This window comes from Schistocerca gregaria, chromosome 5 (assembly GCF_023897955.1).
Source record: "Schistocerca gregaria isolate iqSchGreg1 chromosome 5, iqSchGreg1.2, whole genome shotgun sequence".
NCBI lineage: Eukaryota > Metazoa > Arthropoda > Insecta > Orthoptera > Acrididae > Schistocerca > Schistocerca gregaria.
The window spans coordinates 257,372,147-257,397,192 of NC_064924.1; the positions used below are offsets into that span (position 1 = coordinate 257,372,147).

At 42.3% G+C, this 25,046-nt stretch overlaps 1 protein-coding gene across 7 annotated transcripts; it reads right to left on the minus strand.

Annotated features, from left to right (window-relative positions):
* Nucleotides 1–792: 792 nt before the first annotated feature.
* Nucleotides 793–24,696, minus strand: LOC126273026 (uncharacterized). 7 transcript variants are annotated; one of them, XM_049976406.1, is made up of 7 exons: nt 24,438–24,696; nt 19,355–19,690; nt 15,744–16,079; nt 13,548–13,883; nt 11,506–11,871; nt 3,807–4,142; nt 793–1,053 (listed from the first exon to the last, which is right to left on the minus strand). In XM_049976406.1, the coding sequence occupies exons 1-7, from the start codon at nt 24,646–24,648 to the stop codon at nt 863–865; spliced, it is 2,112 nt and encodes a 703-aa protein (XP_049832363.1). In that variant the 5' UTR covers nt 24,649–24,696; the 3' UTR covers nt 793–862. The 7 variants fall into 7 exon arrangements, with proteins under 7 accessions (XP_049832363.1, XP_049832367.1, XP_049832369.1 ...); XM_049976410.1 differs by lacking the exon at nt 15,744–16,079; XM_049976412.1 differs by lacking the exons at nt 11,506–11,871; nt 13,548–13,883 and adding an exon at nt 5,222–5,557.
* Nucleotides 24,697–25,046: the final 350 nt, after the last annotated feature.

Consider the following 25,046-nt stretch of genomic DNA (forward strand, 5'->3'; position numbering starts at 1 on the left):
AATGATTTTCAGCAACAAAGAGCCAACATTATGTGGTGTGTCTATTAAGGGGTTTACTTGTACCATATACTTGCACACTTATCATCGACTCTACGACGAAGCTCAATAATGAGGAAACTACTGCCCGTTTCCTCCGTGTTTACTGCCAATTTAAAGACCGAAAAATCGAAAATGATAAATGAATGTAATGAAGCATATTTTAGAACAATAATTCGTTAATTCTTTTATTCCAAAATTAGTTATCGAGTGAACTGGAGGAAACTGATGGTGGGTGATACTACAAGTGCTTGAAATGATCGGAGAAAAGAGCGAATGTCACATATTCTGTGAAGTTCAGAACGTCCCTTCAAATGGAGACTGGCTGCAGCAAACAAATATCTGTGTACACTCACAGCCTGAGAAACGTGATTCACAGAGTGTTTTATTACGGACGCTAGTAGTCATGCACATGTACTTTTCCTTGTAACAGCCAGCAAAAGAAAACGCAAGTACGCAATATTTACATTTGTTTACAAAGTCAATTGTTGTGTAGGTCGTTACAAATCCTGCAATGAAGGAGGTTTCCCAGAAGACTTTTCAACCTACAATTTGCATATGATTACCAGTCTGCTTTACTTTTTTTAGGGGGTGGGGAGGGGGGTATTGTTTCTATTACAAAACTTTCTTCCTACTGATCGCCTCTGTTTCTCGTGCATTAAAATTCACTTTTACGATTATATGCGTTTTTTATAATCGATTATGTGGTAAAGTTGTGCATAAATGTGAGACATAAATAAACAACAAACACGAAACTATTATTTATGTTTTTATTTGTTTTGGAAGCCACATGGAGTTCAAAGATGTAATTCAAGTACAGCGTTGCCTAGACTTTCACTCTTTCATAGTCGTTCTGGTATTTGGTTCTGTAGATGCCCTCTGGGTCATATTTAGCTTCAAGTTCGTTCCACATGGCGGGTTTGTTCTTGATGAGGTGTTTGATGACCTTTTCGGCGCCATCCCGCTGATTTGGTCGGCATCGGTTGCAGCCATTCGTCAGTGCGTCTGGGATGACCTCTGTAAAAATGGGACCGTTGAAGAAACATCACCCAATTAAAACTAATGAAAGTAATTATTTTACATTTACTGTTACATAAAAATTCACTAAACTAAGATACTTTTTGTGATGTCTACTATTTCCATTCACATCATACTGAGGATGAAAAGAAACTTTAAAAGACTGAACTGCGAACATTTCTGAACCACATCATAAATGCTTCAAAAAATGTTTTAATGTTGAGGAAAAATATCAGTTTCACTTTGATATAACTGGAGAATCACAAAAATTTGTCAACCGAACGGCAGATGGTGCTTCATGAGTTCATTCAAGACACATTTTTACAGTATATGAATGGTATTAATTTTGAGTATGAGGCTCGATTTCATTTGTTTTTCGTTCGACGTAATTGGGATTTTAATTGCACACAAACAGTTTTATTTCTTTTTTGTACATAAACTCATAATAGCGAGGCCTTTTGAAAACAAACAGCTCAGGATATCACTATAAACTACATACTGTATGTTTCACTTTGTCGAGAATGATGTAATCGATGATGGAATGTAAGCCAAAGCAAATAGTTCAATATATATTCAACTATAGAGGTTGAGTTTTAAAACAAGGAGGACGGGCGGCTTGAAACAGTCGAAGAGGAGTGACTTGAAACAATCAAATGAAGCACTTGGTACTTTAAAAAAGACTTAAAAAAATATAGTTGCGCCTAAATTTACAGTCGCAACTCGAAGTGCTGACAGTAGTATTGTTGTTTCGAAAACTACATCAAGTACAAATCCACACAATAGCATAGCACGTAATTACATCACCGTTGCTCCACAATGGCGGCATTTGATAGTCTAAAAAGAAAACACTGTGTCATTTGGCACGGCAGCAGCATTGAAGTTGCGGCTACTGTACAGCTGAACTTTTGTACAACGAAGATTCCTGTGCCACCCACCTTACCAGTTCCGTGGAGGCTTGATGGTAAACTGAGATTAATAGCAGGTATCATGGTGGAACGGAAGCAGTGGTCCACCACAAGTAATACTTCTATAGTGTGACAGGAAGGAATGTTAATATGTGTCGCAACGAAAGTTATTCGCACTCTTTGTAGTGATTTTGACTCTTGTACGGCTTTGATACGACATCAAAAGAACAATGTAGTCCCTGTGCGTATGTAGCTAAGCTACCGCTTCCTTTATGTCCCGCAACGGGCATGCAATACTCTGTCCATGGTTCATTAGTATGAGGGGCTCAATCATGAAGACCTCAAAGGCATCTGCTGTGGACAGAGCGGAAGAGGCAAACCTGTAGCATCAGTAGGCCAGAAAAACTAATGTAAAAGGCATCATAGTCCACGTTAGGAGCGACTTAATTAAAAAGGATACACTATGTGATCAAAGGTATCCAGACATTTGGCTAAAATGACTGAAGTTCGTGGCGACCTCCATCGGCAATGCTGAAATTCAATATGGTGCTGGCCCACCCTTAACTTTGATGACAGCTTCCATTCTCGCAGCCATACGTTCAGTCAGGTGCTGGAAGGTTTCTTAGAGAACGGCAGCCCATTCTTCACGGACTGCTGCACTGAGGGGAGATATCGATGTCGATCTGTGAGGTCTGGCATGAAGTCGGCTTTCCAAACCATCCCACAGGTGTTCTATAGGATTCACGTCAGGACTCTGTGCAGGTCAGGCAATTACACAGATGTTACTGTGGTGTAACCAGGCCGTGCACTATGAATAGCTGCTCGATCGTGTTGAAAAATGCAATCGCCATCCCCGAATTGCTCTTCAACAGAGCGAAGCGAGATTGTGCTTAAAACGTCAATGTAGGCCTGTGCTGTGATAGTGCCACGCAAAACAAGAGGAGGTGCAAGCCATCTCCATGAAAAGCAAGACCACGCCATAACACCAGCGCCTCCGCTGCATTCGCCTTACCTACACCCTGCCATCGGATCACCACATTGTGTACCGTGATTCGTCACTCCACAGAATGTTTTTCCACTGTTCAGTCGTCCAATGTTTACGCTCCTTATACCAAGCGAGGCGTCGTTAGGCATTTACCGGCGTGATGTGTGGCTTGTGAGCAGCCGCCCGACCATGAAATCCAAGTTTTCTACCCTCCCACCTAACTGTCAAAGTTCTAGTGGATCCTGATGGCGTTTGGATTCCTGTGTGACGGTCTGGATAGATGTCTGCCTGTTACACACTACGACACTCTTCAACAGTCGGCGACCTCTATAAGTCAACAGACGAGGTCGGCCTGCACGCTTTTGTGCCGAACGTGTCCCTTCATGTTTACACTTCACTATAACATCGGAAACAGAGGACCTAGGGGTGTTTAGGAGTGTGGAAATCTCACGTACAGACTTATGACACAAGTAACACCCAATGACTTGACCACGTTGAGCACTGTGGGACTTAACATCTGAGGTCATCAGTCCCCTAGACTTAGAACTACTTAAACCTAACTAAGCTAAGGACGTCACACACATCCATGCGCGAGGCAGGATTCGAAATTGCGACCGAAACAGCAAAGCGGTTCCGGACTGAAGCGCCTAGAACCGCTCGGCCACAACGGCCGTCTTTGAGGGTGTCTGAATGCTTTTGATCAAATGGTATAGAAGTCTATAAGATGTCTTTATGTGTGGCGAACGCCTTTGTGTAAACAGCCTATGTCGCGAGGGTTAACTCGTAAATATTCCGCAGAGAAGCTCTTAAGGTATAGTGATGCAACAGACGGGTATACTGCAGTAGCGGGTGGTGGTACTCACCCTTGAGGTACTTGGCGTCGGCGGTGCAGTGATCCTCGGTGTTTTCGATGAGGCAGCGGAAGTAGCTGTCGAGCAGGCGGTCGCTACGCAGCACCTCGTCCAGGTTGACGTTATCGTACTTGCTCGAGTACATATCGGTCTCCTTCTGGCTCTTCACCCTCTCGTAGTCGCTCTGGTACTTCTTCCCATAAACGCCCTCGGGGTCGTACTTGGCCTCCAGCTGGTTCCACATGTCGGGCTTCTTGTTGATGAGGTGCTTGATCACCTTCTCGGCTCCCTCCCTCTGGTTCGGCCGACAGCGGCTGCAACCGTTCTTCAGCGCGTCCGGGATGACCTCTGCAAACACAGAGTTGCCTTTGCATTTGTGCCATGGAAAGCGCGTATTGCACGAAATAGCCAGGGACGCACGTAACGATGAAAAGCGACGGAAAAGTACAATTCATCAGCGATTCCCAACGGGCCCAAATGGTTGGGTTTCTCCATGATTCAGAAGGGGAGACAAGTAGAACATAGTACAACATTTACGTGCCTGTCCGTGTTTCCTTTCCTTCCTGGCTTCGTCCCGGTAACGAGGATTGTTGAATCCTCGAGAGTAGATATTCCAACACGAAAGGTATTGAAGTCGAGGACAATTTTCGTTCACTTCGTCGTTTGTGATTACCTTACTAGGGACAAAATTAAACGAAATAGCTGTCTGTACCACATAAAACAGTATGTATATGGTGGGTATAAGAAAAGCAACTCCTGACAAGATAATAATCTGTCGGTTGTACTTCCGCCTGGCTTTCAACGAACAGCGTGAATGTGAACGAAACAGGTTGTTTTGGACGCCAGGACTCCTTCTCTGTATTTTCCTTCATTATCAACATCTCACCGAAGTTACGAAAAAAGTTTGTTGTTATCCATCAGTCTCCAAGAAGACTCAGTAATGCACTGAGGTGTTAACAAGAGGTCCGTGTTTTGTTCTGTTCCACAACTAAATCTGTTGTGGTGGGGCTTACTGATAGGAAAACCAACATTTTTAACGATGGGATAAGTGCACGTACTAGACATGAAGCATCAGTGGTGTACTGCAATAGAAAACACCAAGAATGGAGAAAATTTAAAATTTGTGTTGGACCTGTATTAGAATACGGGTGTCCTGCTGTCTACACAGATGCGCTGACTCCAGCGCTATCCTGACACGTTGGTCATGTCAGTTGCACAGACTTCCATAGTACGCCTCCCGCGATATCCACATTGTCAACTAATCCACACACTACTGATGCAGTGCCCCTTGCCCATTACTCTCCGTACTTGCGAAATTTTTAATTAATTAGTTATTGATACTTTAGGTAAGTGAAAGCACGTTGCGGTTTCATCAAATTGAGTTCAGAGTTTTGTAAGGAAAAGAGTGCGTACAACGTGTGACTCACCCTTGAGGTACTTGGCTTCGGCTGTGCAGCGGTCCTCAGTGTCGGCCATGAGGCACTCGAAGTAATTGTTGAGGAGGCGTTCGCTGGCCAGCACCTCGTCCAGGTTCACGTTGTCGTACTTGCTGGAGTACGGCTCGTTGCCCTGGCCGCTCTTTGCCATGTCGTACTCGTTCTGGTACTTCTTCCTGTACGTGCCGTCGGGGTCGTACTTGGCCTCCAACTTGTTCCACATATCGGGCTTGTTCTTCATCAGATGTTTGATCACTTTCTCGGCTCCTTCCCGCTGGTTTGGACGACAGCGACTGCAGCCGTTGGTTAAAGCATCAGGTATGACCTCTGTAGATATGAATTATGCATAATTAATATCAGGCAAAAAATAATGTCTTACCATTGTGATATGCAAAAGAGAAACTAACGTAAGTCACTCAGCTCTCTTACAAAATATGCAATAAATCGTCCTATATCGTCCTGGTACAATGAAAGAATATGTCTTCTGAATAACTCACTATATTTATAATTTTGTTTTCAGATTTCCATCTGATGAAAACACCATTTTAAAATCCAAAACTAACAATACAGAATCATGCATCTATGATACAAGAAGTAAATAAATAAAAATAGACCGAACCCATCGAGTTTTCCCTCATCTTTAATTCCGTCAGGACAGAAATTGCGTTTTATAGCTGCAGTAACATATATGTCTCTGAATAGTGCTAAAGCTGAACGCCTGACAAAAAAAAAATGACGATTACGAGACAGTTAGAATCCAGATACACTGTCCTCAAAGTCATCGACTAAATTATACCGTCTTGTACCCAAGGGCGATCGATGTATTGATATTTGAAGTGTAATAGCTCTTGTGAGGCAACGTGAGGCAAATTGAGGAGCTACTTGATTGAGAAGAAGCGTCTCAGGTCACGGACGATGTCAACGGCCAGGAAAGCTGTTTGTTGACCACGTGTCCCTCCATACCGACATCCCGTGACGCCTGTGGTTTGAGGATGACGCGGCGGTCGGTCGGTGCCTTTGGGCTTTCAGCGTCTCTTCAGACGGAGTTACCTTCGTCATATAATACAAATATGACACCACACTCCGCACAGCTGGTACACGTTGTCACCCATAGCCAACAATACATTTAAGACACAATTCTCGAATGCCGTGTGGAACAGTACGATAGCGTACGGTCAAGGAAACGTCTTCTAATCAGCTGTCTGCAGCCACCCATCAGTTTCTCCCAGCGAACAGTGCCATACATCTCTACGTTTTCTTTCTCATGTTGTACATATCTCGTAGTGGTGAACTTTTTTCCTGTGTTCTAAGGCTGTAATAGTACATATTTTGATAAAAAAATGATTCAATATCAAACGAAATTGCTTACAAAAATTCTCATTTCATTGGACAGTCGACTATGGTAAGGTGACACACGAGTTGCACAAACATTACGTTAGTCACACTCCTTTATAATAACAGGAATACTCATGAAAAATACGAATTTCCATCGAATCGTCTTCGTAACATTTTGAGATCAGAATATCCTTAGAGCAACTGCACAACTGGTTGACGAATTATTTCACGTATAATTCGAAGACAGTAGACATAGTTTAGTTCAGGGTAATGTACAATACTGACATGTCGATTATCTAAAGCAGCATATATAGGGTGGCGCTAAATAGGTGCTAGAAAGTGTTTGTCTACTGTGGCTTAATCGTCTGCCAATAATGAGTTTCCTTGTGATATTTTACTTTAGCTCTGGAAATTCTGCAGCTCACTCATCAACGTCTTGGTTTACTTTTCAGAATTGAAGATCTATCACTGAAACAGCGTTAGTTCATCGTAAAGACGTTTTATACAAATTCTGCACGTTTTTAGGGTGAGTCGTGAATTCGACACTACATTTGAACCAATAACAGCACCATCCAGAGTGGACCACTTCTCCATGAGGTAACAGTACTGAAAGGAAGCCCAATTGTGATGGCAAAACTTAAACATCCTTTCTTTTGGATTTTATGTTATTTTTTCCCTGTTTTCTTGCAGGCTGATGAAACCTTATGAAAGACTGGATCCCCATGTGCCTCAATGGAAGGTCACTCATGATGACCAGCCTCAGCTGAAACCTTGATGAATGTGGAAAGAGTGCAAACCCTATTCAATGGAAAGCCCACTGCATGAGAAAGACATTTAGTATAGCAACTCCTTTAAAAACTCAACTGCGGCAAATTTTGAAGGACAATGAATTGTAGCGACGGCATTCGTTTTTAAATGACAAGACCGAACGCTTTGACTATGGAACAGTCTTTAATTATCCGGTTTTAGAGATGAGGCACATCTCCATCTGCATGGGGACATCGACAAATAGAAATTGGTCCACTGATATATTGTGAATCTACACCTTCAAGCTGCTGGTAGTGGTATGAAATGGTGCGCCTTCGAAGATGAACCTACAACATTTCATGACCTCTATATTGCAGTTTCCAGAAATATCCGTGCAGTCGAAAATGGTGATCTTCTGTAATTTATCACGGAATTTAGACTCTGCACACTCGTTGAAGCAGGGGGAACGCTCTTGCACTAATTTTCTGGTTGTCTGCTATAGAATAAATATAATAACAATAAACTATCAACAGATACTACGATACTATACAAAAACTTTGTAACACCTATTTTGCGGCTCTCTGTACTTTTTGTAACGATATACAGAGGATTGAAAGGTGTGCCCCTGTTATATTTACTGTTTGCTGTACGTTAAGCGTTTGCACCACACAAAGTGATTAAATCGCCTCTTAAACCTCACTGCTGCGCTAAATGCTTCTTGCAGGTGTCACTCGCCTTTGAGGTACTTGGCGTCGGCTGTGCAGCGGTCGTCTGTGTCGGCGATGAGGCACTCGAAGTAGTTGTTGAGGAGTCGTTCGCTGGCCAGCACCTCGTCCAGGTTCACGTTGTCGTACTTGCTGGAGTACGGTTCGTTGTCCTGGCCGCTCTTTGCCATGTCGTACTCGTTTTGGTACTTCTTCCTGTACGTACCGTCGGGGTCGTACTTGGCCTCCAACTTGCTCCACATATCGGGCTTGTTCTTAATCAGATATTTGATCACTTTCTCGGCTCCTTCCCGCTGGTTTGGACGACAGCGACTGCAGCCGTTGTTCAAAGCGTCAGGGATGACTTCTGTAAACATGAAAAGACACAGTTTCCTCTTTAGTTATTAGGTAGAGATGTTTGTCACAATACCTTTAGTATTAGTATTTAGTATTTAGTATTAGTACAGTTTTTATTTGACGTTACTCGCATGAGTGGGCAGGCTATTTTTCAATTTTATATGCTGTTCATACATTAACTGCTCCATTTCGGTAGGCTGAATCGAGGAGAATATGAATCCCTGAGTTATAATACTCCATTTACTTCCTCCAGTCCTAAAACTCAAGTCGTTAGGCTGGTAAATTTAAATTGTTCGTATAAATAATCACGAGTTCTTATAAAATTTGTGGAAGTAGAATGGATCAAGCTGGACGATATGCGAAGAAGGTTACCGAAATGTTTTTCACGACCAAAGCTTGGAAGAAAGAACAAAACGCAAATATCAGCATAATCTCTGACCATCGATTGAAAAGTAATTGTAATAGAAAGAAATACGTGAGGTCTCATGCATTGGCAGTAAGCCTTACTAATAACAGACTACCATGGAGTGCACACTATAACTCAGTACACTAATGTACACTTTTCTGGTACTTCGATAAACATGAGCTTCGCGAATTCGAAAGTAACATATCAGTCTTAGCCTTCAACACAGTCCATTTTACATTTGCTTGAAATCTAAATGTTCGTTTTCTTCTGGAAGCAGGTGTGATGTGAGACCAAAACAGTTGTGACTACTGTACACACATTTGCATCTACACCATACTCCGCATTTCACCTAACAGCGCCAAAGGGTACTTCCGGAACCAGTAATTGGTAACCCACCCCCGTTATACGCGTCAATGGCGCTTGGTGAGAATGGTTACCAGTAAGCCTGTGTGTTGGCTCTAATTTTTCGAATTTTTTCGTCATGATCATTATGTGAGATGTATTTGGGAAGACATAACGCGTTGTCCGACTTTTCTCGGAAAACAGCAAATCTCTCCGTGATGTACACACCTCACTTGTAACGTCAACCAATAGTGTTCCTTGAGGATCTCGGAAGCGCTCTCGCACCGAATAAACGATTCCATGACGATCATTGTATGTTACGTATCTTTCTTCACTGTATCCCGCCTATCTGTTCTATGAATCCTATCTGTGAGGCTCCTGTATTGCTGAGTAATACTCAAGAATCAGTCGAACTAGCGTCTTATGAACCACTTCCCTCGTGGATGAGTTACACTTCCTTAAGATTATTCTTACGAATCTCGGTGTGGCCTCCGCTTCTACTATTGTGCGTTTCATGTGACCATTTCCCGAAGGTCGCTCTGGATAAACCAGACCAGATGGTGAGAACGGTCCACACGTGTTGGTAACCTGTTCGTATTTGTTACCGAAAGCTGCTGAAATTGGTTGCTCTGAAAAATAAGGCACCGTACAGTATTTCATTTATCAGGTATGGGCTCTTCATTGTTGTTAGCAGTAAATAATTACACAGAGCTTAATGAAGACATAAGGGATATATGACTAGGAAATTATATCTTACTAGCTGTTACAATTTCCCACTGATGTTAATATTCGCCAGTGTTTTCGTAAACAGTATACAACTTTCTTCAAGATCACGAATTATTGATGGGAAGGTACGAGATTATGAATGAAACCGTTCGTCGGAAAATTCTGCACGAATTACCCTTTTGGTCAGCTACGAAATTAGGTTAATACACGAGCAGTGTCGCCGTGGTCGCTAGCATCGGTCATTTATTTATCCATCGACTTACTTGACAGAGATAGCCGCAGCCGTTTGTATTCGTAGCCGTGAAAGAAGAATGGGAAAATGTGGTGGGAGTCTAATTCATATTGATGAGACTGTGCTGTAACGTTGTTGCATATAGGAAACGTCAAACCCTTTGTCTTGTGTTCGGTGATGTTAAGCTGCTGGTGCTATCGCAGAGGTTTAGATCCTGTACCGACTCTATGTTTCAGTCCCAGCCAAAAAAAAAATCGCTTTATTCTCAAGATGCCGTCACAACATGTCAAATAAAACACCCGCTACCTAGTCATCCCATTAATTTGGAGTATGTAGATATTCCTCTGAGACAGTTAGGAGAGGAGATAAGCCATGGCTAAATATTTTAAGGACAGACCAACACACGTGGACCTGTGTCTTAACTTACAAGTTCATTCTAATGACGCTAATTTCATTAGTAAGAGAATACCGTATCTGACATTTCATTTTGTAAAACTTACTTTCCTCTTAATTACTTTTCCTGAAGTGTCTCACATAGATCGGATAAATCAAGTGATTCAAATCCCACAGCAAAAGGGAAATACGTATAATTTGAAAGATATTAAAGCTAATGTGATTACATTTCCACACAAATGCACGTAAGTGAACAAGAATAAATATTTTACCTCGATAGGCACCCCTTAAGTTATTTGTATTTACAGGAGGGTAGTACAGTTGACAGTTGTGTGCATTTGTAATTTCATAACGTGCATAGTGCGTTGCGTGTCTTAACAAATATTCTGCAGGTGTTCAGTTTGCTAAGAAACCTCTTTCAGTAGCTTTAGCATTATCTAGGGGATAGCAAGGAAGCCACCTTGAATAATTATTGTAAAATATTTTTCATTGTCACTAATATTCTATGTAATTTTCCGTGCAAGCTGCTTCTCGGTGCTAACGATGGTTGATAACTGAAGCTCTGAAGATTTCCTTTTGATCCTACTTTGAATCACCCAGTATTTCAACCAACTACATCCCATAATCAACGTGTTTGTCACTGACATGACTGCAAAAAAAGACACACACTTGCTACATAAAATTTTCACTCCGAATCTGAGTGAACTTCGTTTTGAAACATTCCGACAGGTTACACCCATTTAAAACACTTGGATAGAACACATGCGTATTCGGATATTTGATGAGGTTGGGCTTCACAGCTGTCAAATAATTGTGACACTTCACTACAGATGACTATCAGTTGTTTGACTTTTTTGCTCAGTGCCACCGGTTTCCATCAGTAGTTCATTCTCAAGCCGAAGCAAAGTGTGTGTTTTCATTTGCCTACCGACATTTATGACCTAGTCCAGTCATTGGACAGTTTTCGGTACCACCTATGACTAAGTACTTCCCATTGTGAGATTCTGTAATTAGAACGAATTTGCAGACTCACCCTTGAGGTACTTAGCGTCAGCAGTGCAGCGTTCTTCGTTTTCGTCCATGAGGCACTGGAAGTAGTTACTGAGAAGGCGGTCGCTCTTCAGCACCTCGTCCAGATTGACGCTGTCGTACTTGCTGGAGTAAGGCTCGTTGTCCTGGCCAGTCTTGCTCCTCTCAATGGCGACCTCCCCCCGCTTGACCCTCTCGTACTCGCTCTGGTACTTCTTCCCGTACACGCCCTCGGGGTCATACTTGGCCTCCAGTTTCTTCCACATATCCGGCTTGTTCTTGATGAGGAATCTGATGACCTTGTCGGCACCGTCTCTCTGGTTGGGGCGGCAGCGACTGCATCCGTTGGTCAGAGCATCTGGGATGACCTCTGAAATTTCAGCAACGCAAATATTTATTAACACCTGTCATTGTAATAACGGTATCAAAATTTCAGTGTTTCCTGTTAGTAACTAGTTTTCTTGACAGAAACTAATAACATCTATATTTGTTGCATTGCAAATAACTTACAATTCTACAAACAATTTGAATGGTATTTTATCTACTAAATTTTTTAAAGAAACATTAATTAAATAACATTCCGTATATGCTTATCACAATAAAGCAGAGGGACTTTTTTAGCCCGTAACATGAAATAATGGAGAAGAGAGACCGGTGAATGACTTTGCTCCGTAGCAGCGATGCGATCACGATTTATTTTCCTTAACTCTAAAGGCATTACACTCACACCAAAAAAATTACATGAGCCAGACAAAGTACAAAGAAATAAATCTTTTGAAGAGACGCTATAATAAACACCAGTTATACCTAACAGAATTTATGTCTCTCACTTGAATGAAGATGGGTATTCTGTGAATTGCATTTTGTTGCTACAAGACAGTACGATACGTACACATGCACATTTTTTACAACACAGCTATAGCGAAGGAAATGAATTAACTGTTTTTGCATATACCTAGTTCCTATTAAGGCTTTTGGGTGATCTCCTTTGGTTGTAATACAAACATACGAACCTATAATCAGCACTCATTTATTCCTAACAGGGAAACACGTCTATCCATTACCAGATCATCTGATATTTAACCGAAAAGAACCGAAACTCTATAATGTGAGGGACCTCAAACAGCCGGCTCTATTCGTTTGAGTGGAAAATAAAATACACAATATTAAAGTAGCAGTATCTCATTACTATTTGTATCTCAATGGAAAATCTGTTACAATCGCAATAGACAGCTATTGCACCGTTCAGTCTGGCAGGATAAAGAAAAATGTATTCTGGATGTACGACGAATGCCTTGTCGTCTCATCTAAGGAAAATCCAACTCAAAAAAATAATTCAAATGGGTCTGAGCACTATGGGATTTAACATATTAGGACATCAGTCCCCTAGACTTAGAACTACTTACACCGAACTAACCAAAGGACATCACACACGTCCATGCCCGAGGCAGGATTCGAACCTGCGACCGTAGAATCCAACTCACACGTCCTTGTAATGAAGAAAGGGCTACGTATCAGGTGGCCACACAGGTGAGCGCCGAGTGTCTCTCGGAATGAGAAGTCATTCTCTGGCTAGAGACAAGTGTCTCCTTGGAGGGCACGCAGGGGATTCTACTCGCCTGATAAAGGGCCAGTCAAATTTTTCCTATTCTCGAAAATAATATTCAAGTGGGAAAGAAGATGTTTTAAATCAACCCAACCTCTCGAAAGGCAAATGTAATCACAGTATTCAGTTTTAATTTACCAGTAAGTTCCAAAGCGATATAACCTCAGTTAGAGAGTAGGGTTTTTGTCTGCGGTCGCAGGATCGAATCCTGCCTCGTGCATGGATGTGTGTGATGTCCTTAGGTTAGTTGGGTTTAAGTAGTCCTAAGTTCTAGGGGACAGATGATCTCAGATGTTAACTCCCATACCGCTCAGAGCCATTTGAACTATTTATTGGGGTACTAGGTCAGTTCCGGCAACGAGCTAAACGATTTGGACTGGGACTTAGACTGCTGACTTAACCCAGTAGAGGAGTACTGGGCACCCGCCTAGCTTACTCACCCTTGAGGTACTTGGCGTCCGCCGTGCAGCGCTCTTCTGTGTCGGAAATGAGGCACTCGAAGTAGCTGTTGAGTAGTCGCTCGCTGGCCAGCACCTCGTCCAGGTTCACGTTGTCGTACTTGCTGGAGTACGGCTCCTCGTCCTTTCCGCTCTTGACCCTCTCGTATTCACTCTGGTAACTCTTCTTGTAGATGCCTTCAGGGTCGTATTTGGCTTCCAATTTGCTCCACATGTCGGGCTTGTTCTTCACGAGGAACCGGATCACTTTCTCGGCACCCTCACGCTGGTTAGGCTTGCATCGACTGCACCCGTTTGTGAGCGCATCAGGGATGACCTCTGCAGACAGAATTAGTTAATGGATTATCGCACTGCTAATAGAATAGACTGACGCATGAGGCAGAAGTGTCATTTGGAATCTTGCCATCTGTTACACCATCACTGATGTTTTTAAGATCATTTATAATTATTGATTTGATCAAGGTGGAAAGTGAAGGGAAGCAAACCTTTCGATGTGTTCTTCAGTTTAAATTCAACAGAACGCCAAAATTCGAAGTTGCCTCAAATTGTTCAAATGAATTATATTTTGGGAGAACCAAGATATAAACGTGTCTAGCCGTCTCAAATAGACTTATTTTGGAGCGAGAGTTTCACCTTGTGTCCACTTAACTATCATCAGGAGAACCCCTTAGTGAACGTCCGTGAAATTTGGAGGGAACGAGAGATGTACTAGCAGAAATAAAGCTGCGTGGGGAAATCGTGAACTGTGCCTTAATAGTTCAGACGGTGAGAGCCCTGCCCGTGAATCACAAGGTTTCACATTTGAGTCCCGCACCTGTCAATCGTTTCAATCTCCTGCTAGTGAGTTGCAAACTGGTATAAACTCCGCTGCAGAGTGGAAGAAATAGTTTTGAAACCGATAGGGCGCGACGAAACCCTTTTTAATGACCTACACGAATTTGAGAGTTAAGAAATATGACCAATTATCACAAGCCCATGCAAGTGCCAGTAAGTCTGCATACAATTCAGTCTTTTGTTACCGCAATTCCTTATGTTCTTGGTGAGATAGCTCGTGAAAGGCATAGATTTTTTCTATTCAATATTAATACTACGAATGTTTTTGTCCTTCGGTTGAAGGTGATGTTATGCACATGATGGAATGAAAAAAATAGTTTAACGGGTTCGTATGTATAATTATCGACTTTTGTTACCAAAATCTCTGACGCCCTCACCTTTACTAATTATTGTAAACACTGCCGATAAAGCAATTATTCCAACATAACAACGTCGGCTATAGATTTCTATCATACTCACTGTGACTCCTAAGTGTAAATTGAGATTTAGGGCAAAAGTCATTATAAATTCTTAATTTATGACAGGTGTTGTTTAAATACTTCTCGTTTTTCTTATAGCACTAAGTAAAGCTTGCAGCATTTTTCTGTTTATCACAGAAAATCTCATACTTTTGTGTGTTTTTTTTTAATAGTACACATAAATGGACGGCTAGAGAACGAAATTTTACGTCTCAGAAGTAAATAAATTGAAACGTAAAATTAAATTATAGGCTTTAAATTTGCACTTAAAAATAAGGAAGTCTGCCAAGTTTCCATCCGTTGCTGGGAGCTACATTTTTATTATCACTACTCAGAAAATGTTTGATTTTAACTAACACTGTAACTATTTTATTGCAGATCTCCGCCACAACTGTCCTGAAATTCTTCCTCTGAATGATCCTCCTATTCGATAGCGGAACTGTGATCACTGGCAATTGTAAAATTGTCGTAATCTTCATCTCTCTCTTAATCTATATTACTGACGTCATCCTGCATCTAACAGTTTCATCAAACTCGAGAAAGTTAAAATTGACGCGTTCCTGCGAACACATTTTGTGTTGTACACTACTGTACAGAAGAAAACAGGTACGTAGTTCCTTAGGCGCGGTCTAGGAGGACTGACACCTGTCAGCAGGACGTGTCAGCAACAAACAAACAAGTCGATAACGCAACCGACAGCATAACACGCTAAGGCCGGAAATTTAAGGACGGTAGAGAGCGCACAGAAGCAGCCCGCTACAAATGACCTTGGAGAGCGAGTTCGAAAATTTTCACGCAGTCTGAGAGAATACACCTCATGAGCTAGAGGATTACTGTCTTTTTTGATGGTACGCTGAAGTAGGGCGTTGTGTAATACCAGACTTACCCTTGAGGTACTTGGCGTCGGCTGTGCAGCGGTCCTCAGTGTCGGCCATGAGGCACTCGAAGTAGTTGTTGAGGAGGCGTTCGCTGGCCAGCACCTCGTCCAGGTTCACGTTGTCGTACTTGCTGGAGTACGGTTCGTTGTTCCCCTCTTTTTTGGCCATCTCGTACTCCTTCTGGTACTTCTTCCTGTACACGCCCTCGGGATCATACTTGGCCTCCAGTTTGTTCCACATGTCCGGTTTGTTCTTGATAAGGAACTTGATCACCTTGTCGGCTCCCTCGCGTTGGTTTTGGCGACAGCGGCTGCAGCCGGTCGTCAGCGCGTCCGGTATCACTTCTACAAAAAAAAAAAGGGACCGAAGGCTGTAAGTTTGTAATCTGTGGACTGGTATTTCTTTCACATGGTGCAAACAGCTCAATGATTACCTAATTTTGATACGTTACGAACAGAGTATTCAAAATTTACAGTAGTTATAATTCTGCTATCGCCGTTTCAAAATTTTCACATTTCCCAAATAGGTTACATGCATGGATTCATCTGCCATTTCTAGGTTCTGCAGTACAATCAAATTTACTGCAGTGCATTCTACGGCGTTAAATTTACACGCCAAAGAACGGGAAATGGTTGTATTGCTATGGCTACCTTCTTATTACGTATATCGTTCGAGGATGGCCTCCGGAGTATTGTGTCAGTTCACCAGTAATCGGTTGTAATTTTGTTTTTGTTCCCGTCATTTCATTCACGAAGTGAGGACCAGCACTAATAAAAGATTTACGATACATACACAAGCTAAGTAATATTAGGATTCAGGTTTTGATCTATTTAACGTGTCACTTACACTGAATATAATAAGATTTATGGTATTACACAGAGTTAATTACGTTAATTCCATTAAATATCTATGGAGATGCGTCAAATCAACTTCAGTGTAGGGATTATTCGCTTCGTAGTAGCACACATGTTTCGGCAGTGGTCGGCCTAGCGTTTGTTAAACAGAAGGAATGTGACCGAACATTGTGTCACTGGTGCTTATAGACATTAACTGTTCACTCTAAGAAGACTGTTGGAGAAAGATTCTGCATGAGAGCGGACGGATATTAACTTGTCTTTGGTCGATAAGATCGTTAGATTCAATACAGTGTGTTAGTACTTTGACATTATAGTAACCATACTGTTTCTGTTTGAACGTCACCCTCCGATTATGATCCTATAGAGTGACTATCCACTTCCCTGTGGTCGGAACTAATAATTTAATTTCGTTTGTGGGTACTTAGACCAATGAAGTATTCATATGGTAGCTAAAGTTTACTGCATTGAGAGTGCCAAGAAAGCTGCTACTGTCGGCAGAGGCTTCTATCGAAACAACTACTCCCATCGCCCCTTCTTCTTTTTTTTTGCATTGTTATTGCTTTTACGGGATTAAGTAGAGTGTTTCTGCTTCATATGTCCGGTCGTTTATCACATGTTTGTTCCTTGCAGTGGCTTCCTGGATTCACTCGTAGCAGTTTTCTGCATTGTGATGAAGCATTTTCTTTCCCGACGTGCACGTAAAAGGCTCCATCACCCGCCTAATTGTGGAGTTCCCAGTGACAATCAATTCCAGCCTTTGAGCTTGTTCGGACGTTCCACAAAAACCAAACCCAGCACCAACAGACTAGAGATCACTGTTGGCTCAGACATATTGTCAGCAGTGGACTTAGCCCCAAACTACGTGTAAGACGTAAGTAGACAACCATGCGGTCAGTAGCAATTTTCGCCTTCTGCCCAGCGAGCGTCCCAACCACTGTGCGCCGTGCGGCACGTTAGGACGAGCGAAGTGGAAGACGCTGTGTCCTCAGGGACCCCGGAGACGCTGTCGCCATCAGAGGTTCTAAAACTTACACCTCAGGTGCCCAGTGGCACCGCAGCCTAGGACAGCATCCTGATGCGTGCCGAGTGTGGCCAACACTGCTCGCAGCTGTTTACGGACAGTGACCAACTATCACTGTATGTGTACACAACACAAGCAGTTCCTATCTATCCGTACTCATGTTCGTCTATACCACAAGCTTGCACAATCTAAATGGTCTAAAGACTACAAAAACTTACAGTAAGTTAGTATATACACTGTAAATGCTTAGTGTACCACGTTATTGTGATGTGATATGAGTCGCACACATTTGAGCAACATCTTGCTGTCAAGACTTTAATGATGGAATTATTTTCATTTGAATCAACAAAAGTAATAAATCAGGCATACAACCGACGTCACAAGCAGGGAGAGAGACAGAGTATATGAGAGCGCTGAAGGAAAAATGCAGTGTCTAAGAGTTTGCATCCGAGGCTACTGCCGTGTTTGTGCGTGCGTCTGCATCTCTCTCTCTCTCTCTCTCTCTCTCTCTCTCTCTCTCTCTGTCTGTGTGTGTGTGTGTGTGTGTGTGTGTTTGTTTGTGTGTCTGTGTGTGTTTGTGTGTGTCTGTGTGTATGTGTGTGTATGACTCTGTTTGTATGTGTGCGTGTTTTGATGCACCTTCTTCTGGTGTGAAAATAGTGTGAGCTTGCTTTAAAGAAGTTATGAATCACTGAACCATAGTTTTCTACAGTATGCACAGATAACCCATGTGCAGTAGCATCCGTATTTGTCTAGTTCCCTCTGCCGTCAGAGACGAAAGGTTAGAGCGTAGGAGAACATTTTGTTTGCTGTATATAACATCTTAGATATTTCATGAAATCGGTAATAAAGCTCAGGAAAATATGATATAAAAGATCAAAACTGGTGGCAACACCATATTGAGGGAGGGGGGTAATACTTTTGGACTTCGTTGACGTAGCTCACAGTGAATCTAGTGCTGCACATTTAGAAGGAATCACATCCATATTTACCTGAAGGTACTTAAGGAAGTTCTGGAAAATTAGAACCAGTTCAGTTCTTCCCAAATAAAAGTCATACGTTGTATGTGTGTCTCTCCACCAGGTGAGTTCAATATCTTTAGAAATTGTGTAATAAATTGTTCACAAGACAACAAAACGTTTAATCCGTCATTCCCGAACTGATGAGTGTTAAAGGTAAGAAATAAAATGGAAACTAGTGCCGTGAAGGAAAAATGATGCATACTCTTGGCATTATTATCACACTTTGTTCGATCCTATAGGATGTGTGTGTGGAAAGTTTGTCTCTGCCAGACATGCACTTTGGAAGTTAAAGACAAGAAGAGGCTGAAAAAGTCTGAATTCTGAAACATGGTGCAACAAAGAGAGTATGATGATCAAGAATAAAACAACCTAACAAATGATGCGATTCTTAAAGGAAAACGTCTTAAGGACTTTTACTAACACTCGAGGCACTGCTAGTACGAATAACTGAGTGATACGTAAACCGGAATAATGTATGTAGAAGACAACCACTTTCCTAAATGGATCAGATTTTACAGGGTGACGATCTTTCGACGGCTGCGAAGACTTTAATGAAGTAATACTGCCCAACATCTTCTTTCCCACTGAAAATAACCTACCAGTTGATCTATTATTCCATAAGAGTATGATAGCCTTTTCATGAAACCATCGCTTTTTTCCCATCAGTGGTATAATTTGCCACGTCTTGCAGCAGACAGTTAATGTACAAAAGTACTCACCCTTGAGGTACTTGGCATCCGCCGTGCAGCGCTCTTCTGTGTCGGCGATGAGGCACTCGAAGTAGCTGTTGAGGAGTCGCTCGCTGGCCAGCACCTCGTCCAGGTTCACACTGTCGTACTTGCTGGAGTACGGCTCTTGGCCCTTTCCCCCCTTGACTCTCTCAAACTCGTTCTGGTACCTCTTCTTGTATACGCCCTGTGGGTCGTACTTGGCCTCCAGTTTCTCCCACATGTCTTGTTTGTTGTTAATAAGGAACTTTATGACCTTCTCGGCTCCTTCCTTTTGGTTCGGACGGCACCGATTACATTCATTGGTGAGTGCGTCCGGTATTACCTCTGCAAAAAAGTAAGTTGATGTATACCACATAAGTACTACGCATAAGTGATCAAATTCTCTCCCAGCATTTGGCATAAAATCTTACATGAGTTTCTACAATAGAAGGTAAGGCCTTAGGGTAATTAAAATTTTCAAGTGAGAGGGTTGCTTAAGAACAACTTACCACTGGTGCCTTTTGCACGAAAAACTGTAACATATACGCGTTTAATCCATAACAACGAAGAGTTACAATTACTTTGTAGTTCGGACATTATACAAATCTAATTAATCGGACTGGGAAGCATTCCTGTGGTGGTAAAGGACCAAACTTTACTTCTGTTAGTAGAGTTGGATATGTCGGCTGAGCGACATACAAACAGAGAAGTCCAGTATTCCGATTTTTCGTTTAATTTCCAGTAAGACAGTGACTGAAAAGTAGTAAGGGTAACTTCATTAAACAGCCGGCAATACAATTATACAATTTACTTTTCAAAAGAGATGTGGTGATAAAGGTTACTATGATAGAATACTAGATAGAATGGGAATGAATCCCAAATGCGTGACTTTACCAATATGATACCTGTACGCACGACGAAACTGAAGCCCCATACATGTAATCTAAGGGAATATCCGGCATTACAAAGACTGATAAGAAATGAGTTTGTTTCGTCACAGAATGGCGAGGAAATGAATACCGAGAAACACTAAACAGAAGCAGCGATATCATAATAAAACATATAGTATAACTTGCGTGTTGCTGTAGGGAGCCATAAACGTCAAACACACTAGGATAAGACAGAGAAGGGAATATGAAGAGCTAATAACCTCGTAAATGCTACTCTGAGATCAAGAGACTGGCGTACTGAATCATGCCAAACAGAAGACTGATAACCAGCAACCCGTCATACACTCACTCCAACGAAAATGTAATCCAAAAGCGAAGAGCGAGAGTGTAGCGTTTATTTGCGATGTCATCAACGAGTACCGTGCGAGCGTTTCCTCTACAAGCAAACCTAACACCGTTGCAAACGAAAAAGTACTTGTGTGAAGCTAATCTAAACACAATACCGTCGTAAAGATAATTCTGGTAACAGGGAGAATTAATTTCCATGTGCTTCTTGTTTCTCAGCACAAAAACATGATGGGGCAATGATGACCTCTCACTTAACTTTTCTCACTCTGCACGCACATCTGCCAAATAGATGCGTAATACTAGTACGTTCATGATTAAAACAGAGCGACCAACATTATCAGGTCTTACATCTACATTTACATAGAGACACTGCAAGTTACTATATAGTGCATGGCGGAGGGTATTCGTACTACGTCATTCCCTTACCGATTCCAATCGCTAATGGAGAGAGAGAAAACGGAGTGTCTATATACTTCACAAGAACCCTGATATCTTTTACCTTATCTTTGTAGGTAGTTATGAGAGATGTGTGTTAGTAGCGATAGGACTGTTCTGTAGGCTGGAGCAAATTATCTGAAATTTTTCAGTAATATTTCGTGAAAAGAACGTCTTCTACGCTCCATGTATTCCCATTTGAATTCACTGAGCATGTGCGTACCACTTGCGTGTTGATCTAACGAGTCAGGACTCCCCTGAATTGCTTCAAAGTGTTCTATCAGTCTGACCTGTCTGAGTCAGTCTGACTCGAACACTATTTCGAAACTGGTCGGCCGCGCGGGATTAGCCGAGTGGTCTAAGGCGATGCAGTCATGGACTGTGCGGCTGGTCCTGGCGGAGGTTCGAGTCCTCCCTTGGGCATGGGTGTGTATGTTTGTCCTTAGGATAATTAAAGTTAAATAGTGTGTAAGCATAGGGACCGATGACTTTAGCAGTTAAGTCCCATAAGATCTCACACATATTTGAACATTTTGAAACAGGTCGGACGCGTGCTCTGTTCGTGGTAGCCGATACAGGTGAGATACATTTCTTTCCAATTTTCTCAAGAAACTGAGTAAACGACATTTCGATAGTGCTAGAGGCTTCGAGGGTTATTGAAATGTTTTTTGAAAAGAAAATGGTTCATTTTTCGGCACAGTTACTCATAAATTCTACCAGAAGTTGCTGGTTTCAACCGTCACCAAACTTCTTTAGACGTTAAGAAGGAAGTAGTAGTTGACTCGCAAACACTGAGAAATCCGTGTCAATTACTGACGCTCTGATATCTTCAGCGTTTGCGAATGACTATTGCTTCCATTCTTACGATATGAACTTAGCCCTTGACTCCCGAAACCGGTATTTTCTTGTAGAAATTATAAGTGAATAAAGTGAAAAATAAACTATGGCAAAAAAATAGACTCCGAAGCGCTGTCCTAAATTACCGAGACTAGAATATTGCCCCAAACAATCAATAAACAAACTTGCCTAGCAATGAGCCTCTAGTTGATCTTGCCAACTACCAGTCTCCCACGTAGCGTTATTGTTGATTGCTTCGCCTGGAGGTTGTTTTATTCCTGATTTTCTTACACCATGTTCTACAGTGTTACGAACTTCTAAACAGCTGACTTGAAGAACAAATTAGCTGCGATAAGTTCCGTTTTGAACTCCTCAAATACTGCCGCTGAACCTCACAGCATGCTAAGGGACGCTTTTGTTGAGCGCCAAGAAAGAACATTCGAGTGAAGAACGGCATGATTACCTCCAAGACCTCTTGATAAAAGTTCGTTAGTGAACAATTTCGGTCCAAGGATGATCATCACTTTCATAAAACATAGTGAAACTACAAATCCGCAACAGTTGTTTATTGTGTTTTCGCGTATGACGACCGGTTTCATAACCTGGAGGTGTCTTCGGGTCACATCTGCATACAGAATAAAACAAGCACTATAATCAACATAACCATCGGAACAACGAAGGCAGTAAAGCGATGTACTCACAAAACTAATACATCATGTGCTACGAATTCCAACACTGATGATTTCAAAAGTTGTGTTATGTGACGCCCCTGATTTCATACCTCCAGTGCGATGTTGTAAGTAAATGCTTTTATGAACCTCCTGACGATCCGTGGACCGAAACTGGTCTTTTCAACAAAGCAATTTTTCAATAGCTCTTGGCAGTAATCATAACGTTCGACAAACATTTACAAGTTCTGGGGCACCACATTCTGAAAACATTTGAGCCATCTTAAGCGATTTTTAGATGACCGGCATTCTGTGGAGAACAACAAACCCTCCGACCGATTGTTATCATGCACACCTTAAGACACGATCGCGAAAGTGTGTGAAGTGATCCACTAGGACAGAAAACAGTCCATCCATGACACATGTGAAATCGTTGGGATTTCGTACTAGATACAGCAAAGCGTTCTAGCTGATGAACTGAACTTAATTGCAATGAATTTTGTTCCTCGGTTTTTGAACACCACTCAGTGAAACGATGAGGTGCAGATGTGCACTGAACTGCGAACAACTATTCGAGACGATCCATGTTCCCTGTCGTAACAGCCGAAGAATCATGGATGTACGGTTATCCTCCTGAAGAAAAACAGCAGTCTTTATAGTGGAAGACACCATCCTCTCTGCAGGCGCCAGGTTCGCAGAAACATCATGTCGATGCTAATGACTCTGTGGTTGATAATGATGGAATTGTCCTTAAGTACTTTCTTCCATTTGACTAGTCGGTCATAGGTAAGTTCTGCTGCTATGTTTTTAGGAGACTGCGGGAAGATGCTACGCGCCAACAGTTTAAGAGAATGGAGAACACAGCTCCATAGATTCTATTCGCCTGATGTAGGGTCAGGCAAAGTTTTCCTATACTCGAAAACGATATTCAAGTTGGAAATACGAAGTTTTAAATCCATAGAAGAAAGTCACTGCAGTCGGAAACATTAGTGAACACACTTCAAATACGAGACTTGAAGGAATGCATTTACAGCAATAGAAAAATTACTGGAAGTATTGCGCACAAGGGACAATTTTGACGATGATGGTGGAGATTAAAATCTAACTTAAGTTCTTTGATTTTTACTAGGATATTCCTGGAAATTATGAGCAGTTTAATGTTACTATGAATAGTGAAAGCAGTCTATTCATTTCACATATATTCAGGCTTTTCGTATTTGTGGAGATATATTTCCAGTTGTTCTAACAGATTTTGTGTAGTACCACAGCCCTCATTTTATAATACTATCACATTGATCTTGTTGATCACTTGTTTGGTTTCTAGCACATGCTCTGCAATAAGACGACGGTAGGACTCAAGTTCTATTAGAACAATAGTAAATATACCTACACAAAATAAAAATCCAGAGTCTATGTTAAATAAATAAACAGACTTCGGTAATCATAGTTACTTTAGTAATTTTATTTATTCCTTTCATATATCAAATTCTTAAAAGTCAGATGTCTGACACTATGTCATAAACCTCATGTTTGATGACATCACGTTAAACTACGCCTGCGAAGTGCTTTTAAACACTTGTAAACAAGTATGCACACCGAGCGAAGTGATATGCGACGATAACGTGAAGAAACCATCGTACATTGACCTAAAGATTAAAACTGTTCAACTGGGTTTGTTCGGTAAGGTTACACTTTTTTCCCATTTCTCGAACATTTCCGCGCTCGATCTGCGAAATGTGGAAACTTAACATCTAATATTATAATAAAAAGAAAATGCCTGTTATGTGTTAGACGATTTGCACCTGAAGTTGAACCCACAGGGTCCGAAATGCAACGTGTTATTTAATGAAACACGAATAAAATTGTAACTGATGGCGTTCGTATCACAAATGGATGAAGATGCAGGAGACGTACCTTTAAGATACTTGGCGTCCGCGGTGCAGCGGTCGTCGGCGTCGGAGATGAGGCACTGGAAATAGCTGTTGAGCAGGCGGTCGCTGGCCAGCACCTTGTCCAGATCGACGCTGTCGTACTTGCTGGAGTAGAGCGCCGCGTCATCCGCCGGCGCCGCCGTCGCAGCCGCCGCCAACACCGCGAGCAAGACCGCAGAGCGCGTCTGGAGCATGGCGATCTCTGGTCTGTGTCCGTGTCTGAGTGCACCCCAGGCCGGGCGGCAGCCGCTCTTATAGCTCGCTTCGCGCCGCCGCCTTTTGCCCGGTCACTGACACCGCCATATTTCCCGTTTATTGACCGTTCGCTTTTTGAGCGGCTGGCGCCATTTGCCGATTCTCCGGTCTGCAATTTGCAGGCTCCGGCGGCGCCAGGCGAACGCCCGGATCCGGTCCTGCAGGATTTCCGCCGTCACGTAGCGGGCTGGGATTACTCCCTGAGCCTGATGGGTAGGTCGCTGGTATTCCCGGACGACCCAGCCGCCTCTTCCTTACGAGAGGTCGCGGCGAGAGATCCCACATCTGCCGCAGCTGTCCTGCTTTGTGAGTTAAAAGTAGTTGCCATTTGAACCGC

What these genes read in the sequence shown, in the direction of transcription:
- LOC126273026 (XM_049976406.1), bottom strand. Translation starts at nt 24,648, where the DNA reads ATGCTCCAGACGCGCTCTGCGGTCTTGCTCGCGGTGTTGGCGGCGGCT. An exon ending in GGATGCCAAGTACCTCAAGG is followed by an intron (nt 16,080 to 19,354) that starts GTGAGTACTTTT and finishes TTTTTTTTGTAG; the next exon opens with AAGTGATACCGGACGCGCTG. An exon ending in CGACGCCAAGTACCTCAAGG is followed by an intron (nt 1,054 to 3,806) that starts GTGAGTACCACC and finishes CCATTTTTACAG; the next exon opens with AGGTCATCCCAGACGCACTG.